We start from the raw sequence: 19426 nt of genomic DNA, 5'->3' as shown, positions 1-19426 counted from the left end.
AATTATTTTATACTGAAATGTCTCCAGATTTTGAAGTGTCTCAGATTTGCTGTTACTGCAGTTTAAACTAGCTTTTTAATTTAGGGCTAAACAGCCTCCTCAAAGTTTCAGGTAGGCCTAGGTCTTTTCAGTATGTTGAAAGTGTTGTGATTAAGTTTTAGTATGTTGAAAGCATTGTGAATCAGAATTTTGTTTTCAATAGCTGCAACTTTTATGTAAGATTGTGGTAATTAACATGTCCTTTCACTTGGGGGGAAAAAAGATATCTTTTGTGTTCCTGACACAACATTGTATTTTCTCAAGGCTGCAACACTGATACTGGTGAAAGATGAATAGTTATAAATATTTTGCCGAGTGAATCACAGAAAAGATAACAATGAATAGAATATAAAAGTAAATGTAAGATTAAAAATAAATACTATAAAGACCCAGGAAGCTTGGGCCAAAACATCTCTGTACTAATATTTTTTTATTTTAAGCAGGCATCTCTATATATTTTAAGGGGTCCTGTGAAACATGGTCTACTGAAAAGTGTCTCTGTCCATGGCAGGGGAGTTGCAGCTAGATGACCTTAAGGTCCCTTCAAGCCCAGGCCATTTTGTGGTTCCACAAAGTGAGAAACTTAGCAAAAGGTCTTGCAGAATAGTTTTGAAACTATTAAAGAGATTACAGAAGCAGAGACACCTTGGATTAGTGGCTAGATACTAGCCACTAATTATTTGGCAACAGCTAAAATCTTGTACTTTAAATGAACTTAAGAACATGAAAAAGAGGCCTCTAAAGCTGAGGCTACCCATGTCCAAGTAAAGACCCTTACGAATTGAACACCTGCAAAATGTGTTGTGAAATACATCAAAGCATGCAAAAGATAGATTGTCAAACAGCTATTGAGTAGGCATTTATTTAGAAATTAGGTAATTACATGTGGTATTCACATGCCCTCCAAATGGAGAAAAGCAGAGAAAAGAATTATCAAAACAATTCTTATCTCATTAGCTGCTCCTGTGTTTTTGGACTGGTGAAATGTGTTGGAAGATTATTTACCTAAAGGGATTGCTTGATTGGATTTTGGTGGACACTGTTTGTGTTAATTAGCCTATCAGTCAAGCTGTGTTGACTGTGGTCAGCAGACAGTCTGGAGTTTCTTCAGTTTAGTATAGTTCTTGTTAGTGTAATACAGTGTAAAATAGTTATAGTATACTATAGTATAATAAAGTAATTAATTAGCCTTCTGATATCGTGGAGTTCTGCACATCATTCTTCCCTGCATTGGGGGATCTTCATAAATACAAGAACTACATACTTGCGTATTTTGAAAGTATAATTATGCTTCTTGGCTGCAACCAGGTGTGTTGTCTTGATGGACTTAGCACTCAGCACACACCTCTGTGCAAATGTGTCAAAACTGCTTAGCACCGTGTGTGGATTGGCACCTGGGTGAAGGAACCCTGTCTTGAAAGTGGGACTGTGCCAGTGCTAGTGCATGTTTAGTAGCATTCTTTATTAGTGTTTGAAGAGATCCTGCCCATGCTTCTGCAGCAGAGAGAGTTTCTTGGCTCTGCAGTGGTCACTGGGAATTCTTGGTGGCCATGAGTTATGTTATAATAGCTGTTTTAATTGATATAGTAGGGAACACTGTCACATCACTGAGCCAAGTTCAAATGTTTGAAAGCTTCCCCCAACTTAAATCTTTTAAGTGTTAATTCTTTTAAAAAAGGCTGAGATTGTGAGGAACATGATGGTAATTCCAACAGAACAGAACTGTTTACTCCATCTCTGACATCCAAGTAAATCAATTTCCTGTGGGACCTACAGACTAATTCTTACAAAAGGTAAAGTGCATGGAGAACAGACCCTGGCCATACCCCCCTTTGTTGTCTTCTCGGAGCATACTCTGCACCAATGCATTAGCTCAGGCCAATAGAGACCACTTAACAAAAGCAATTTAATGTGCCCTATATGTCTATTTAATGTGTAGGGTATGAGATAGTGATGGGGGCACCGGCAGTACAGGGATGGGAGTGGGAGCTGTTGAAATTTGTGATGCCACCTCAAGAGAGGGTCCAGGACTGGAAGAAAGGGAGAGGAGGTGCAGCTCTCAGCACATCCACTCCTGTTCTCCTCTGTTACATAGCTTTTTCAGTGCTGCTGAACCCATTTCACCCTGTTTTCTGCCTCCCTTTCCCAATTGTCTGTGGTTCCCTTGTGTGAAAGCAGTCTCTTGCTGGCTAGTGGATGATAACAATTTTTCTCCCAGTTTCTTACTAGAAGAAAAGCCTTTTGGCTTTGGAAATAAGCATGACTTGCCTGAAAAATACCAATTAAATGTAACATAACATTAAATTTGGTTTTATACTGCTTTTTCCTTGTGTTTTAAGGATTAATTGCAAAATAAGAATTGCAACTGATTAGGCAATAATACTAGTAAAATATCATTTAAAAATCTATCTCTAGTACTCAGTATTGAAATAATTTTATTGTGTTTAAAATAGTTATCTTCCAGTTGCTTCAAACTGAACCATCCCAGGTATCCACAGTCATCTTGTTACATGTGGCTTCTGTTTTCATGAAGTAGTGCAGTCCAGGATGGGCCCCTAAAATACCATAAAGAAAAAGAGTAGTTTTAGCATAGCTGTATCAATCCCTTTCCCATTCCCAAAAAATACAACTCATTTTCCCATGAGTTGTATTATGGGACTAGTCAGCCTTTAACTATAATTTTTGCTTCTCAGTTGACATTCAGTGATCCTTGTGAGTCCTTTCCAACTCAGGATATTCTATGTTTCTGTGATTATTTTGTATATAAATACTTTGCTTGAACTCTAATTATTATTTCAAAATAGAGCTCAAAGTAGGTAAGTGGCTAATTTGGTATTGCTTCAGTTGACCAAGAGATTACTAATAATCTCTCACACTTCTTTCTCCTTGTAGATCATTATGTTGTAAAATCTCTGCTGAGAGACCTCCAGAGTTAGGCTGTTTAAGAGTGCTTACCCAGCTGCCAGGAAGCTAATGCCCAGTGGTGTGTCAGGACAAACTTAGGTACTTAGGTGAAGACAAACTTAGGTGAAGACATCCCCTTTTTTCCTTAATTGTTCCACAAATGGAGTTCTTGGCAAAGCTTTTTTCCAAAGCTTCCTACTGACCAAGTGTTTACAAGACCAGCAGAGTTATGCAGTAACTTAGTTTGATAAGGAAAGCTGAGCAGAGTTTGGTGAGGAAAGCTGAGCAGGATACCTTTAGTTTAACCATAATGAGTAAAGGGTAAAGTAATTTGTTTACCTCTTACCTTAAAAAAAATATATATTTGCTGTAGTGTAAGCTCTTGCAATGTTTCAAAATTTCTATTTTTTTCTCCTTTTTTAGGGTCCAGGTATATGTCATCCCTATGATAGTGGGCACATAGCAATGACTTACACAGGACTATCATGTCTGGTTATTCTTGGAGATGATTTAAGTCGAGTAAATAAAGATGCCATACTGGCAGGACTGAGAGCTCTCCAGCTGGAGGATGGAAGGTAAAAGATACTTTATATGCTGCAACTCCCACTACCCACATGTGGAATGAAACGTAAGAGACATGTTCTTCATAGAAGTAGCTATAATCTTTTTGTTCTATTAGAAAAATAGTTTGATTGGTAGTCACATAAGTCATAGAGCATGTGCTGGCTTCTTGGAAGTAATTAAGTCATCAGAGGGTACTAACTGGCTCTTCGAACCAAATGGAGGCTTGCCAAGCAGCAAGTCCTAGAAGAAACAATTAAAGGTTTATTTATTGTCACAGGTAATTCAACCATTTACCTAGTTTTGTATATCATAGAAGCCTTTAGGTTGTAAAAGACCTTTGAGATCATGAAGTCCAACTCTTAACCCAGCACTGCCAAGTCCAGCACTAAACCATGTCCTTAAGTGCCACATCTACATGTCTTTGAAATACCTTCAGGGATGGTGACTCCACGATTTCCCTGTGCAGCCTGTTCCAGTGTTAGACAACCCTTCTGATGAGGAAATTTTTTCTAATACCTAATCTAAACCTCGCCTGGTACAACTTGAAGCCATTTCCTCTGTCCCACATGGGAGAGGAGACCAATCCCCAACTTGCCACCTTTCAGGTAGTTGAGTGATAAGTTGTCCTCTCGGTGTTTATTTCTGTATGGCTCCTTCAGCTGCTCCTCATCAGATTTGTGTTCCAAACCCTTCCCAGCTCCACTGCCCTTCCCTGGACACACTCTAGCACCTCAATGGACTTCCTTGTCTTGAGGGGCCAAAACAGAACTCAAATCTTGAGGTGTGGCCTCACCAGTGTCCAGTACAGGGGGATGGGTACTGCCCTGGTTCTGTTGGCAATTTTCTGATACAAACACCCAAATCAGGGCATCCATCATCATCTTAAGAGTCTCTGACGTTGTGCTAAAATAACCCAGATACAAAAAATTTAAAATATTCATAGAGTTTGGTGCAATTGTAACAGTAACTAATTAAAAACTGATTCACCATTTGTATTAGAAATGGTCATATTAGCAATTGCCTTTATACATACCTGGGAAACTGGTCCTCAAGTTGCAGTAAGGAAAGAAAGCCTTGTGAGCTATTAGGATTCCTAGGAAGTCAAAGAATTCTGCTCAAAAGAGGTAAAATGGTAAGTCATGTATCTGTATATACTGTAATAGGTGAAAGACTGTAAGTATAAACATCTTGGAATAAATAAGCACCAGTATCATTATGTTGCTGGAAATAGTTACTCAGGCTCCTAAATGTTTATTAGAGTTCTGTGCATTTTCCTTGGCTTAGAATCACATCTTCTAAAAAGAAAATCTAGTGTAGCTTTGGGTTATATTTATGAGACTACTGTAAACTAATCTTTAGAGGAAACACTGTGTGATTCTTTGAACCGCATTTCATATTTTCTGGTGTAACAGGCAAAACAGTGTTTAAAGACAGAAATGTTTCTTTCAGTTTCTGTGCAGTGCTGGAAGGAAGTGAAAATGACATGAGGTTTGTGTACTGTGCTTCCTGCATCTGCTACATGCTCGATAACTGGTCAGGCATGGATATGAAGAAAGCAATAGACTACATTAGAAGAAGTATGGTGAGTGTTCACAAAATGTTACTTCTTCCTATGCTTTCAGGCTTTAAGCTTTTTTTCTTAACTGTGGCTTAAAAACATGTCTGTCCAAACTGTATTACGATATTGTCTTTATTTTTTCTTCCTGCTCTAGCGAGTTGAGAATTACAAAGTACATTGGCTTTTTGCATTTGTATTTTCATTAAAATGTGTGTGCTAGCAAGATAATTTTATTTGGTGTGTTTGTTTGCCGCAAATTGTATGAAAAAGCCTCTTTATTTAAAATAATTAAGCAACTGAAAGCAAGTTTTTGAAAACTAAGGTGTGATGTTTGTGTTTAGAAAAAGTGCAGAAAGCACTTTAGAAAAGTGTATCAATAAAATCCTCATATTTCATTGAGCTGTAGTATTGCTTTTTAAAAGGTACACAGATTCAAATATACTAATTATTGACATCAGTTCATCCTTAAATGTTTCCAGTCATGCACTTCATAATTTATTTATTAGATATTTGGAATGAAAAAATATATGAGTACGTACACATGTTTTCTGTGTCTGTGCAAATTGTCTTCATATTTGATTGGAGTAAAGGAGATTTCCATTTTTTTTCATGTTGTTTCACTAGTTTAATTGAGTTACATTTTCAAAGATTGAAACACAATTTTTTAAGGAAGCTGAGCAAGCTTGAAAATTGCAGTTCCCTTAGTGTGAGTAAACACAGGTTAAATTCTTGTGGTCCACAAAGAAGACCCAAATTTATGATGAGTCACAGCTTCTGTTGTAAATTACTATTTTCAGTAGTTGCTGTAAGCAGTAAGATTGTACAATTTATGTGAGAAACAAGTTTAAAAAAAGACTTCAAAATCTCTTGCTTCAGACTAAGTTGTTTTTTATTTGTTGTTTATTTTTAAAGGAGGTATTTGGATGTCTTAATATTTCTTACTGTACACCTCAAGAAGCTTTCTGGCACACTGCCATAGTCCTGGACAGACAGAGATAATCAAGGCCAGGGCTCAATCATACAAGGATGTGGACCTGCAGTCTGTTCACATCCTAGTAGCACTTTTTATCCCATTTTCCCCTCTGTTTCCCCTTGTTCTTCTCCAGTCTGCTTTGATATTTCTGTTTCTTACCATCAGCCCTTTCCCTAGCCATCCCATAGTAAGTTATGTTTACCCCTGCATTCCCCAGAAAACAGTCCATGATAAGGGGATTTCTGTACAATCCTAGAATCTTCGTCCCCTGCTTCCCATAAGAGCCCTTCTACCATAGCTGGTAGCTCCCCTTAGTTAGCATGGGTTCTCAGCATGAGAATATCCCTGCTGAATCCTTTCAGTGGGTTTCACCCAAGGACGATGATTTATCCATTCTCCTTTCAGTCTGAGAGAGGAGCTTAGGCAGAGTGCTTGCTTGCTCTTACTGATTAGGCTGCGAACATTCTTCCTCCTCTGATCATTTCTGGACCTTAATGTTTACTGAGATCAGTCTTTAGTAAAATAGCTTAGCAGAGTTACAATAGGAGAATCAAGTGTTAAAAAGAATAGAAAACAAAACCAAAGAGCAAAATCCTCATTGTAGTTCTGTACATCTGTCTGTACAACATTGTCTGTTAGTTGTGAACATTTGAGCACAGTTTTGATCCCAAAGGAAATGGTGGAACTAGGAAGGGGACAAAGAAAGTTGAGTTGAACTGTGGAAGGTATGAATCATCTTGTGTAAAAGGAGTATTTCATATACTAGGAGTCTTTATTCTGGAAATGAGATTGTTAACTGGAGTGTGACGGAGATACATAGTGTAACAGGCAGCACTGAAAAAATAAAGAGAGGGAGAAGCAACTGTTTTTTTCTAAGACAAAACAGACAGACAGCATCAGATGAGGCCATTAATAGAGCAGACAAGTGGAGATTTTTTGAAAGTTTAGAGCTTTGAAGTGGTACTGGAGATTTATTGTGTAGTGTGATCTTGAACCAAATTTAAACTTTGCTTCTAGAGCTTAGCATTAATTGTTGGACCTGGAAATTCCAGTCATTATGTTCCTATTGGAAAAAGAGATACCTTTAATAATTTAAAAAACCTCTAATAACTGAGGCCTTACCATGGCAAGACATCTTGGAAGGCCTCCTACTAATACTTCAGTTCACTAGTAAAGTAGAGAACTAAGTCTTGCCATGGTCAAAGTTCAGAAGACACTGTGGCTTATCACAAAGATTGTGTCTTTTCCTGGCTAGCTTAGTCTGTTAAGAGTTTAAAACTAATTGTACAGCCCAACATAGTAGTGTCTGGGATGCACACTTAGCAGCTTTTCTCCAGAGCTAATTACTTCGTCATACATAAAGCAAGCCACCTCCTCTTAAAATTGCTGTTTGTAGAGTTAATTAGCTCTGCCAGCATAGCTTTGCTAATCAGCTTGCCTTTTCTTAGCAATTAATGCATCTGTGGAGTGTGTAGCACATTTGTATTGCATTCTCAAAAAGCAGTGAAAAAGGAAGAGTTCACACTGTGTGCTTTAACATTCAAAAGTTCATAGAGATTGCTAAAATTTACTGGTTCAAACCTGAGAAATCAAGCTGCAGCTTGAAGTGTATTTATCAGGTATTAGTATTTTTAGTTGCTTCAGCTTTCAGCAACAATTCAAAACTAGAAATACAGTTTTAGTGTAGCTTCTGTATTTTCTTCTGTTTACTTTTTTCTTCTCTTTTTCAGCTTTAAAAGCAGATGCACAAAATGATCCTTAAGTAGTTTCTAGAGATACAATAGTCCTGTAACCATTCTTTGGTTAGGACTACGGGAGTCATTATTGGTTTGTCAAGGTGTCCTGTATCTACTAGCCACTGTTTCTGAGAAAATGTGAGAAATTCACAGTCAGCACCTGGAGGATGTGGGGGAAGGATTTTTAGTGCTTTGTGTCTGATCAGATACTGATCCAGTCATTAATTGAACAGTTGATGTAGAATACGTAGGGCCAATGTAATTTAACTTCAAGAGTTACACCTCATTTTTCCTACTAAGCAATTTGGTATTTGTTCAGAGATAATTCAATAAGTATTCTATGAACTCTTGTAAAATAAATATTTGCTATTTTATGAATAATTTCTTACATGGTCTTTTGTTTCTTTTCAAGTAAAATGATTTAATGGATTTTTAGGGAAGAAAGATTATTATTCTTACATATACATGTGTCCATAGATTGCTCATGACAGACATGAACTATGATATTCTTAGTGCTTTGTCAGACTTGAGTTTCCCGTTTTGTTGCGCTTAACAGAGTGATTTTTCAGCACTGTAATGGTATTTTTTAACAGTAATATTTTACAGGCCAATTTTAGTTTATTCCAATGCATGTTATAATTTTCTTCTTGCTTCTGGTTCCCTTCTCATTGTTTTTTAAAGCCTGATGTACTTGATTCTTACTAAAGAATTGCTTGGATTTGAGTATTCTACACACAGGCGTACTTTGCATTTTGCCTCTTTTTTAATGTTAAACTGCTCTTGGATTAGAGACAGATTAAGTTATCTATTTAATTCTGTTTTGTTTTGATTACATAGCCAATTTTTTTCTTTTTATACCTGCATTACATGATTTTTTTCTTTGTTGCTTACCCTTTTTCAGGTTTCTAACATGTGTCACAACTAAAATTAATTCCATGAAAGTCATAAAAACATCCTGCATTGAAAAAGAGCTGATTTGTTAACTGTGTTGTGGCAAGAATTTTTGGAGGTTCAGAATTTAATGAGGTTAAATCATGGCAATGATCTGATGATAATTTTGCTGGTAAACTAAGAAATTGCAATGTCTGTCAAAGTGCTATGGTTCTAAATTAACTGCTTTTTGGGATTTTTTTTTTCTTCAGTCTTATGATAACGGCCTGGCACAGGGAGCTGGACTGGAATCTCACGGTAAGAATGTCCAAGTGCTCTACACCTTTCAGAGTGGTATTGAAAGTGCTGTAGCAGATGCAGGGTATGCCATACCTTTCCTTTTTTTCTAAGGAAGTTGTGTGAGGAGGAGCGAATCCAAAACATGCCTCCAAATGTCACTTCTTCCTTTAGATCGAGCTTAATATCTGAACAGACAGGCTTTTTTAAATCACTCCCATTAATCTTATCTCATGAATGTTTTTGTTGAAATCTTATCTCGTGTTTTGTTGAAAGGTGTTGCGTTTAGTTCTCAGTTGTTGCTGACAGAGCAAACTTTTTCCACATGTGTCATTGTTACTCTGAGGATTTTATGTGCAAGAGATTTTGTGCCATGTAACTGATCGCTTGCAATTTCAACAGCTTTGGTAAAACATAGAAGCATTTCCTCTGATAGATACAGCATCTGTTGTATGTTCAAGTCTTGAAGCAACAGTTAATTTTTGTAAAGAGTTACTAGATCTGAAGATAGGAATCCCCAAGGGACTGCTAGTTTTAAGCAAAATGTTGCTGTGCCATGAAGTAGCAGTCTGCTTGTGACAGAGGAGTTTTTGGCTTTTAGGTGACTGATACTAGATCTAGTGCTGTAGTCTGTTGGACTGATTGGTCCAAGGTTAGACTTGATGATCTTGGAGGTCTTTTCCAACCTAAATGATTCTATGATCCTATCAGATGTTTACCCTTAGTATTGAGCTTTGATAGGATTTTGTCTGTTTCCTTCTTGCTGGATCAATGAAGCTGAAAAATTTAAATTATACCCCTAAGTATTAAAACAATTGGTTAATTAACTTTCTGTAAACTGTTAGTGATAACAAATAGCAGTACTTCAGCACTGCATTTCAGCATCAGAGTGAAAATAATCTTACATCTCCTGGGGTCTTCCAGCACCAGGATATTGTAAGGAACTTTGGGGCTCAAGTCTCCTGTCAGCAGCTTGCTTATGGTCTTTCCCAGACTCTGATTTTATCATATCAGGTGTTAGACTCAAAATAAACTTGGATGGGCTTTAAAAAGTGGTGGCTGGACTACGCAAAGATCATAAGTTTATCTTTTTTACCATACAGTTTCCTTGACAGCAAAAAATTCCTTAGAAGCACAATTTGTATGTATTACAACCACGAGAGTCTGGGAGTATTTTCACCATATTAAGTGCGCATGTTGTTTGGGGTTTTTTTAATAATTTTAGTTTGAATTTTTTTTTCTCCTTCTGCTCTCCAGACACTTCTGTCTGTTTATATCCTCTGGGGGATTGTGTCTGAGGCTGGCTTTGGCATTTCTGCTTCAGTCTGATTGCTGGCATTCCAATAGCTTTCTTTTTTAAGTTACAAGTGAAGAAATATTTCTGTTGCAATTCCTTTTACTTGTTTCTGGACTGCTATGTAATGTAAATTGCACAGCATTGTGAAAAAAAACATCTTTAAGAAAATGAGCTGGTTTATTTCTACAAGAGCTGGATTGAGGGAGTTCCTGAGTTCCCCCCACCCCACCTTTGACATACCTGCTGAACTTGAGTGTTCTTATTTATTTGGATTTTAGACGCAAAATTAACTCTTTCATACTTTTAAAAGTCCATTGATTTCATTGCTAATAGCTTAGTTAAAGTTCTGACTGAGATCATACAGGCTTCAGAAAATCTGTGTATCAAAGCATAGCAAACCCTGCTTTCTCTTCACAGAAACAAACCCTTCTCTTCTCTTCTGTAGGGGGCTCTACATTTTGTGGTATTGCATCACTGTGTTTGATGGGCAAACTGGAGGAAGTTTTTTCAGAAAAAGAACTGAACAGAATAAGAAGATGGTGTATAATGAGGCAACAGAATGGCTACCATGGACGACCCAACAAACCTGTAGACACTTGCTATTCCTTTTGGGTGGGAGCAACATTGAAGGTAGTGTACAGAACAAGTGTAGGGATAGCTATTGACTTGTTTTGATTTCTTTAAGCACTATTTTCTTTGCTTGAAAGCATTAGATATTTGACACAAGTGAACCAATATGCACCAATGACTATAAATGTCTTTCATCTCGCAAAAAATGCAGGAAATGGAGGTTTACCAGATTAGTGCTATCTGTGCTGTTACTGCTTATCTCAAAAATAGGCACTATATTCTAGTGTTAAAAATTTGCTAACTCTTAGTTAAGACTTAGTGTTAAAAGTAAGACTAAGACTTATATTAGTGTTACAATCTAATTTTTTTCAGCTTTTGAACATATTCCAATATACAAATTTTGAGAAAAACCGAAATTACATCCTGTCAACTCAAGATCGCCTTGTTGGTGGATTCGCCAAGTGGCCCGACAGCCATCCAGGTAAAATAACTTCTCAAAACTGCAATGAGTGTGTTCTAAGTAAGAAATTAATTCCAGCAGTCAGATATCTGAGAGGTGTAAGGGAAACCGTACCCTTCCAAAAAAACCCCAGAAAAACAAAAAAAGCCAACCAACCAACCAAACCCCAAAAAACCCTCAAAATATAAAAAGGTTTTCATTCCTGAAGTGGAAAGAGGGAGAAATTTGTCCTTGTTCAGCCACAAAGGAAGTGAATCTTGTTGTTTAGATTACTGTTAGAGTATCACTGTCTATTTAGTATATGTTTAACTGTTCTGCTTAAAGGATATACTGTGTTGTAGGAATCTCTGTAAATTGCGCTTAATATATCAAAATATTTGTTTCTTTAGAAAATTAATAATTTAAGCTTATTCAGAAGTCATTAAGTAAAAAGAGTCAAAGTTTACACAGTTATGTACTATGATTTACAGATTGTGTTTATACAAGTATGTCTGACACTTATGCTTTCAGAAGTGGATCATTTGAAGTAGTGAAAAAAACTCAAAAAGGTGCTAAAATCTTTTAATTTTAAAAGTTGTTAGAATTTAATTAAGGTATTGCAAGTTTCTGAAAACAAAGCTTGTGCCAGTAGGTTTTCAGTGCCCATGGCATTTTGTACAGGGAAGAATAAACGGTCTTTGTAAATGGACCAAATAAGATAAAAATTTAGTCATAATAAAGGAAGAGTATGTTTAGAATCTGTGCCCCGGTATTAAATCTATTGATAATTTCATTTTGAACAACAGTTCAGAATTTTTCAAGGTGAACCCACACTGAAAATACAGTGCTTGTGATAGATTTGCATTTCCTCCTCATCATATAGATTTAACAGTATCATTTGGAGGGAGTGTTTTGGTTTGTCTTAAGGAAACATTTACCTTGTGAGTCAGAGATTGGAAAGTCTGGTTCAAATCCTCATCATGTGTTAACCTGTCTTAAACTTAATTGCCTTTTATGACAAGATTGTCCCCCCAGCTGACCAAGGGAAGCCATTTGATGTAATATAAGGCTTTCAGTAGTGTCCCTTCCAAGATCCTTCTGGACAAACTGTCCAGTACATGGCACCTTGAGTGCCAGGGACAGTTTTGGGTCCCACAACACAAAAAAGGCATTGAGCTGTTAGAGAGTTCTAAAGGAGGCCATGAGGATGGTGAAGGTCCTTGAGGGGAAGCCGTGTGAGGAGTGGCTGAGGTGACTTGGTCTGTTCAGCCTGGAGGAGACTGAGGGAAGACCTCACTGCAGTTACAGCTTCCTTGTGAGGGGAAGAGGAGGGGCAGGCACTGATCTCTGCTCTTCTGTGACAGTGACAAGACACGAGGGAGTGGCCTGAAGTTGCATTAGGGGAGGTTTAGTTTGGATATTAGGAAAAGTTCTTCACCCAGAGGGTGGTTGGGCACTGGAACAGGCTTTTCAGGAAAGTGGTCATAGCACCAACCTGAGAGAGTTCAAGAAAGTTTTGGACAATGCTCTCAGGCATGTGGTGTAACTCTTGGGGTGTCCTAAACAGAGCCAGGAGTCAAACTTTGATCGCGTTTGTGGGGACCCTCCCCACAAAGTTAGTGCAGCTCTGATACAAAGAAAGACTATGAATGCATCATTGCAAAGATTGCTTCTGTGTTTTCATTGTTATAGATACACAACTGAGCTTCCTGCAAGCTCAGTCTCATATCTGAAGGGCAAGTTGTCTTTCGATCATGTTGACACTATAAAGGTTCCTAAAACTTAATCAGAATTAGATTTTAATTTCTGGGGCTCCTACTTTATAAAAGTTCTGTTTATATTTGGGGACTCAAACTGTATTTGCTGTGCAATAATGTTTTTAAGAAGACTAGAAGAAATTTCAGAAGACAGTCAACTGCTGGTGATAATCTATGTGTTACATGGACTTGCAATGTTAGCAAGTAACTCTTTCCAGCTGATTATTCAGGGAAATAATATTTTGTAGTCTTGTTGTTCCCATGCTAAGAGATGTCAAAATATTGTTGATTGTAGAGGCCACTAGCATTATTTAACAAAGAACTGATGGGACAAGCAGAAACAGCCTCAGGTTACACTGGAAGAGATGTAGATTGAATAGTAGGAAACATTATTTCACCAGAAGGGTTGTGAAGCATTGGAACAGGCTACCTGAGGTGTTTGAGTCACCATCCCTGGAGATACAATATGACACTTAAGGGCAGGGTTTCATGCTGGTCCTGGCAATGTTAGGTTAAGTATTGGAATCTGATATTAGAGGTCTTTTCCAGCCTAAATGATTCTGTGATCATTTTAGTGAGATACTAAATTATTGGCACCTACACAGAGTACTACATGTTGAGCTTTTTCAAGGAGCACATGAAATTCCCATCGTCTTTCTATCTTTCACCTGTGATTTCATGGGCAGATAATCCAATCTGATAGCTTGCTGCAACCCAGAGGAGGCAGACTCAGCGAGCTGCAGCCCTGGTATAAAGTGGACATCAGGAGCAGTATGGAACAGGAGAATAAGAGTATCCCATTTTGGTGGCAGCTATCTCTTTATCAAGCTACATGAATTCCTATCCTTAGGATAATCTCTCAGGAAAATAGGAAGCTAGGAAAAGTAATGCCTTCTTAATTTCTCTAAGTCTTGCTATTGGCAGCTATTTGCACTAATTTTGTTGTTTCAATAGTTAGCTGCTCATAAAGTAACCAGCCAAAAATGCTTGCAAGAAAAAAAATTTTCTTTCTGGACTGGTTATTTTTGGATATTTAAATTCTTTTGCTTTTTGGCTGTGGCACTCAGAAAAATGTAGTGCACAAGTTGTTATAAAAGAAATGTGGACTTTAGTTCATGCTGGTAACTCTGGGCAGAAATGTTTTCCTTCCATCAAAACTCAAGTTAAAATTACAGCTGTGGTATTCACATGCCCTCTGAACAAGGGGAGACATAATTCTCTCTCAGATTTTTTCCTGGAGAAGCACAGAGGGAAAACAATTCTTATCTCATTTGCTGCTTCTGTTGTTTTGCAAACATGTGGAATGTGTTGGGAGATTATTTATCTGCAGGAATTTGATGATTGGATTCTGGTGATGGTGTTTTGATTCATTGGCCAATTGAATCCACGTCTTTGTGTTGGGACTGTCAGCTGAGAGTCACGAGTTTTCAGTTTAGAAATTAGAAATTAGAAGTAAGTATGATGTGGTATAGTGTATATCTCTTTAATATAGTATAGTATAATAAAGTAATCAATTTGGAGTCAGATGCATCATTCTTCCCTGAGGAGAGGGATTGCCTGCTGATCCAATATATGGCACCTGATTATTTGTTTTCCTTGGTTGTAATTACTCAGAATTGTTTGAATATGGGTTGAATATTGGCTGTTACAGCCTGAGATGGTTTTTTTTCCTTTTCTGTCTTTCTTTCAGATGCTTTACATGCCTACTTTGGAATCTGTGGTTTGTCATTAATTGGAGAATCTGGTATTTGCAAAGTTCATCCCGCCCTAAATGTAAGCACAAGAGCATCAGAGCGTCTTCACCACCTTCATCAGATCTGGAAAACACGGACTTTAAACAGCGTTCAGACGACACACACCTCTCTACATGACTGATTTAGACTTGAATTTAGTTCTGGTAGCATAATTGTAGCCCAGGGTTAAAAGCCATGTATAACCAATGTGCTCTTTTAAGTGCTGGAGTCATACAATCAGATCTGTGTTGCTGGCATCACTTTGATAGGGAGTTGCCTTCAGCAGGTTATTCTGCATTGTGAAATGGGGAATATTTTGATTATATAGAAGTTTGTCACCGCAGACTGTAAATGGCTTTTCAGATGGCTTTACTTCTAAGAAATCCCTTGAGGCATTTAAACTTCATTTTAATTTTATTTTTTTAAATTTGTGCATACTGTGTCAAAATATATAATGGGGAAGTATTTTCAAAATTGTTTACATATCATACAGTATAGCACAGAATGTTGAAGTTCTTTATAATCTTACTGTTTGACATATTTTTGGGTAGAGAATCTCCTCTCATATTAAGTCTCAGTTAAAAATTACCTATTATCATCAACTTTCAGATTCCATAAACTTTGTTTTTCACAAACAAATTAATTAAATACAAATAAAATTATTTTATTCAATATACTGGACTTTTAAGGTTGTGTGGCCTTACTAAATGGATTTCATAATTCTTCTGAGTAGGTTTTACACAAATGCAGTGGATTGTTAGCCAGACAGAGTTTTCATCTAAAATAGTTTCTTCATGTGAAGTTCACTAAGAGTGTGGCATATTGATGTGCATCAATAAGAGATATTCAGCCCAGTCTTTGGAAGCATACCTGTATGCAAGAGTAGCATTAGAACCTGCTTCCAAAGACAAACCTTTGCAATACATTGAAGTTGTTCAAATTAGAGTAATGATGAACATTCTCAGCTTCTTTAGTGCTTTACTAGTGCCTTACTTTGTATGCTTGAAGTGCTGTTCAGAGTTGAAGGAAGTAACTTTGCAGCTGGTGTGTTTGTGGCAGGTCAGTTTGTGCATTCAGTAGACACCACATGTTTCTACTTGCCAGTCATTAACAGCACTTTTTTTTCCTAAAGGTTCCAAAGATAACTGAAGACTTCCTGAGACAGGTTAGGTGCACCATTTGCCACTGCTGAGCCCAAAGAAACAGGATGTAGATCTTTTTGGCTAGCAAAAAGAGCTTTGGGGATAAACATGATTCCTGTTTTGCAATGCAGGGCAAGTGAAAAGGGTAGTGTAGTTGTACCCCTAGCACACATGTCAGAGAGGTCCAGTAGGTATCTTTAGGCTACCAGAACAATCCCATTGTCCAAACCTGTAGCAGCCTTCCTACCTAAATAGATAGGTTTTGTTTCTATAGCAGATTAATTTTCATGGCAGCATTGGGAGCATAACTAGTGATAGTTGTCTGCTTGGAAAAGCAGAGGAGGAGTGGGGTAGGGTGTGTGTGATCCAGACACGTCCCACTAGACACTTTACTTTTGGAGGAGGAGAGACTCAATAGTTGTAAAAACTGGGAAGTCTGGAGGGGTGTGAAACCAAGAGAACTGTGAGGCCAGTACTGGAGAGGGGGAATGAGGTGCTTGAGTAGGACTGTTGCAGAGTGAGAGAAATGAAAACTGGGAGATACTGAGGCTGGAGGCACCAGTGAAGAATGTGGAGTAGTAATGGAACCAAACTGGTGGAAAGGATTTGAACTGTGTAGGGTAAGATTAGGGAGCAAAAGAAAGGTTCTGACTCAAGGAACATGAAGGAGTTAAGGAGCAAAGATAGAGCTTGGGAATTGGTTTTATTGACCACATGCTGAGATGACCAAAAATCCAGCCACAAGTAAAAAGAACTAGCAAGATACCTGAAAGAGAGTATCTCCCAGGCAGGGGGCTCACTACTGCAGTTCCTGTGGGAATCCCATTTTCCTGGATAGGCTTAATGGGATGTTGGTCAGCAAAGGCTGAAGTAGCTTCCCTGAGCAGAAGTTTCTAAGATCATAGGGGTCTGCCTAGATAAAAAACCCATTTAAAACCAAACAATTAAAATCTTGAAGTAAAAATTGATCAAAAAAGCATGGTATTTTCTTGTCTTTACATCAGATGGTGACGACAAGTTGACTTCATGGTAGGATAGGATGGGTTTCCGGTGTAGTTACAATGAAGGTGAGATGTAATTGTAGCTGTCCATCCCCACCACTGCTTCTTTGCCTTGCCGGTGAGCTATCTTTGAGTTTTTTAGCTTTTACCACATACCCTGGTAGAGGGAGTAGCTTTGAGTTTCAGAAGAGTTGAATAAGGTATTCTTAGTCTCTGCTGGGAAACAGTCTATATATTTGTTCTTACTTAGTGAAAAATGATGTATTTGATTATTGTGAGGCAAATCCATACTTGCAAAATCCTGAGCTGTAGTTCCTGAGTTGTCTTATGTGTGACCACATTCTCATCTGTGAGGGACATCGGGGTCCCTCAGCAGAAAATATGGAGGTAACAGTGAAAAATCATACAATGTGAATAAGAAAAATTCTCACGGAAAGTAATTTAACAGTTTTCTGTCTCAAAAAACAGGTAACGTTTCTTGCTATGTTTTCTGTAAGCTACCCTGGGTTCTTCATATGGATTTTACATTTCTTATCTCCTTGGCCCCCAGTTATTCTACACATCTTTTCAGGCTGCCTGTTGACTGCAGAGCTAGCCTTTCCTAAAGGTTGCATAAGGCATATTTGTTTCTCATTAACCCAAAGTTTGATGAAGGCAGCAAAATACCCATGCTTTCATCTCACACTGAGTATCTAATTACTCTAATTCTTTTGAAATCTTTAATCTTTTTTAAGTTGATAAAAATCAGTACTAATAAACAATTCTACATATATGATTTGCCATTCTGAATGTCCCAATTTATGTCAGGCAAACAAATGATGAACATGAAATGTTCCTGTGTAGCAGACATCTGGATTCTGACTGTATTGAATTGTCTCTCTGATTTTTGTGGTTTATTGTGTCTTTTGACTAGAAAAATGTTAAATGAGAAATCAGTGGACAAGAGTTTCACAGAAGTCCATAACCTAAAATCACTTTTAAAGGGGATACGTCAAAATAGAGCTAAAACTTAAATGTCAACTGTGAAGTTTAAATGTAGCTAGAAAAAGCAAACCATGTGATTATTACCTACCTCTAATAATTTTGTGTTAACCACAGCTTTACATTGCTGAGACTGAACCTACATAAGAAATTCATGCATTGAATGGCTTTACCATGTGCTTGAGGATGTAAAACCTCTTGGCTATCAGGCTGACAAATGTGAGTGCCTCTATCCTATCTGAAACACTCCCAAACTCTGTGTGTGGCCCGAGTTTCTCTTCCAGAAAAACAGCTTTAAAATGATATGTTGAACAAAGGAAGGCAAATGTATCTTTTCCATAGGATGTGAGGACTGGGGATTTAAACATTGTCACTGGGGCTTTCAGGCCCACTTGATTTGTACATAGCTGCTGACAGATGTAGTAACACCATTTTGGAAGGCTGCTTCTAAGCATGTTTGTATTTATAAATTTTCATATTGAGAACTATTTTTTCTAAATGGAACAATCATGATCACTGAAAAAAAACTAGCAAGTAAATTATTTCAGAAATATCTGACATGCATATGCTGAAGCACATATTAAGAGTACTGTGCTCTCTGCTCTATTGCCCAAGGTAAAAGACAACCTGAGAGGAGCTGAAGAAGCTGCATCAAATTTGCTTTCTCCATGGATGCCAGTATAGAAATTAAATATTCTGTAGAAACTGTTGTGTTCCCTAAAAAATACATTTCAACTTTGTGCCAAGTGAGCCATTCAGTATGGGGTTGCCTAATATAGAAGGGAAGAAACAGTGGTTTCCACAGTCAAAGCCTTTTATGGACAGCCCATCTCCTGGCATTTTGGAGAAACTTGCTATCAGTGTCCCTGTGGAAGTCAGAGGGATGTCAGGACATGCATAAGAAGCAGAGAGACCCTAAGTAAGAAGATGCTATTGTTGCAACTAAATATGAGACATCTCCAAAATGCATCAGTTGAATGAGATTATTGGTCTGTTTACGTTGATGTTAAATACTGTGGTGGTTCTGAAAAGCTCTTTTTTTGCTGTTGCAAGAAAAGACCACTTAACAAGTTTTCCTCACTTCAGATGACACTGGGTGGAAAAGAGGAAAGTCTCAACATCTTTATACTAAATGGTTATTAAATTACTCCACTGAGTGGTTACAATGTGTTGTAGATTTACACTTTCTGTTCACCATTTTTAAGCTTTTGTGTTCCTGGTCTCTATTTGCCTGGTTAGTTTCTGAGTTTAATAAAAATCAATGAGCTGTTGAGAAAATGTGGGAAAACTGTAATTTCTTTTTAACTGTAGCTCTTGTCGTGTGTTTTTTCCCAAGTTACATGCTCTGGGTGAGGACCTGTCTTCCCAAGGGCACAGAGCATGACAGCCTCCAAAGGTTTTCAAGCTGAACCCATCAAAGGCAGCAAACCCTGACACTACTGCTTTATTTTTGAGGCACTGGAGAAGTGCCTTGTTTGATAACTACATTGTGAGAACATAGAATCATGGAATGATTTGGGCTGGAAGGGACCTTAAAAATCATCTCATCCAACTCCCCTGCCAAG

General features: G+C 37.7%; 1 protein-coding gene across 1 annotated transcript in view; it reads left to right on the top strand.

Moving 5' to 3' along the window:
• Positions 1–19139, top strand: part of PGGT1B (protein geranylgeranyltransferase type I subunit beta) — a 35385-nt gene extending 16246 nt beyond the window's left edge. Inside the window, 7 exon segments of the mRNA XM_071424343.1 lie at positions 3367–3518; positions 4957–5089; positions 8917–8962; positions 10684–10868; positions 11181–11289; positions 14695–14829; positions 14832–19139. Coding sequence (XP_071280444.1) covers positions 3367–3518; positions 4957–5089; positions 8917–8962; positions 10684–10868; positions 11181–11289; positions 14695–14829; positions 14832–14875 — 804 coding nt within the window. The 3' untranslated portion in view covers positions 14876–19139.
• The last annotated feature ends 287 nt before the right edge of the window (positions 19140–19426 follow it).

The sequence above is a fragment of the Agelaius tricolor genome, unplaced genomic scaffold (assembly GCF_023055355.1).
Source record: "Agelaius tricolor isolate 1412-34295 unplaced genomic scaffold, bAgeTri1.0.p SCAF_4, whole genome shotgun sequence".
NCBI classification, from domain to species: Eukaryota; Metazoa; Chordata; class Aves; order Passeriformes; family Icteridae; genus Agelaius; species Agelaius tricolor.
Note: the sequence above shows the minus strand (reverse complement) of the source record. Positions and strands in the feature narration are given on the sequence as shown.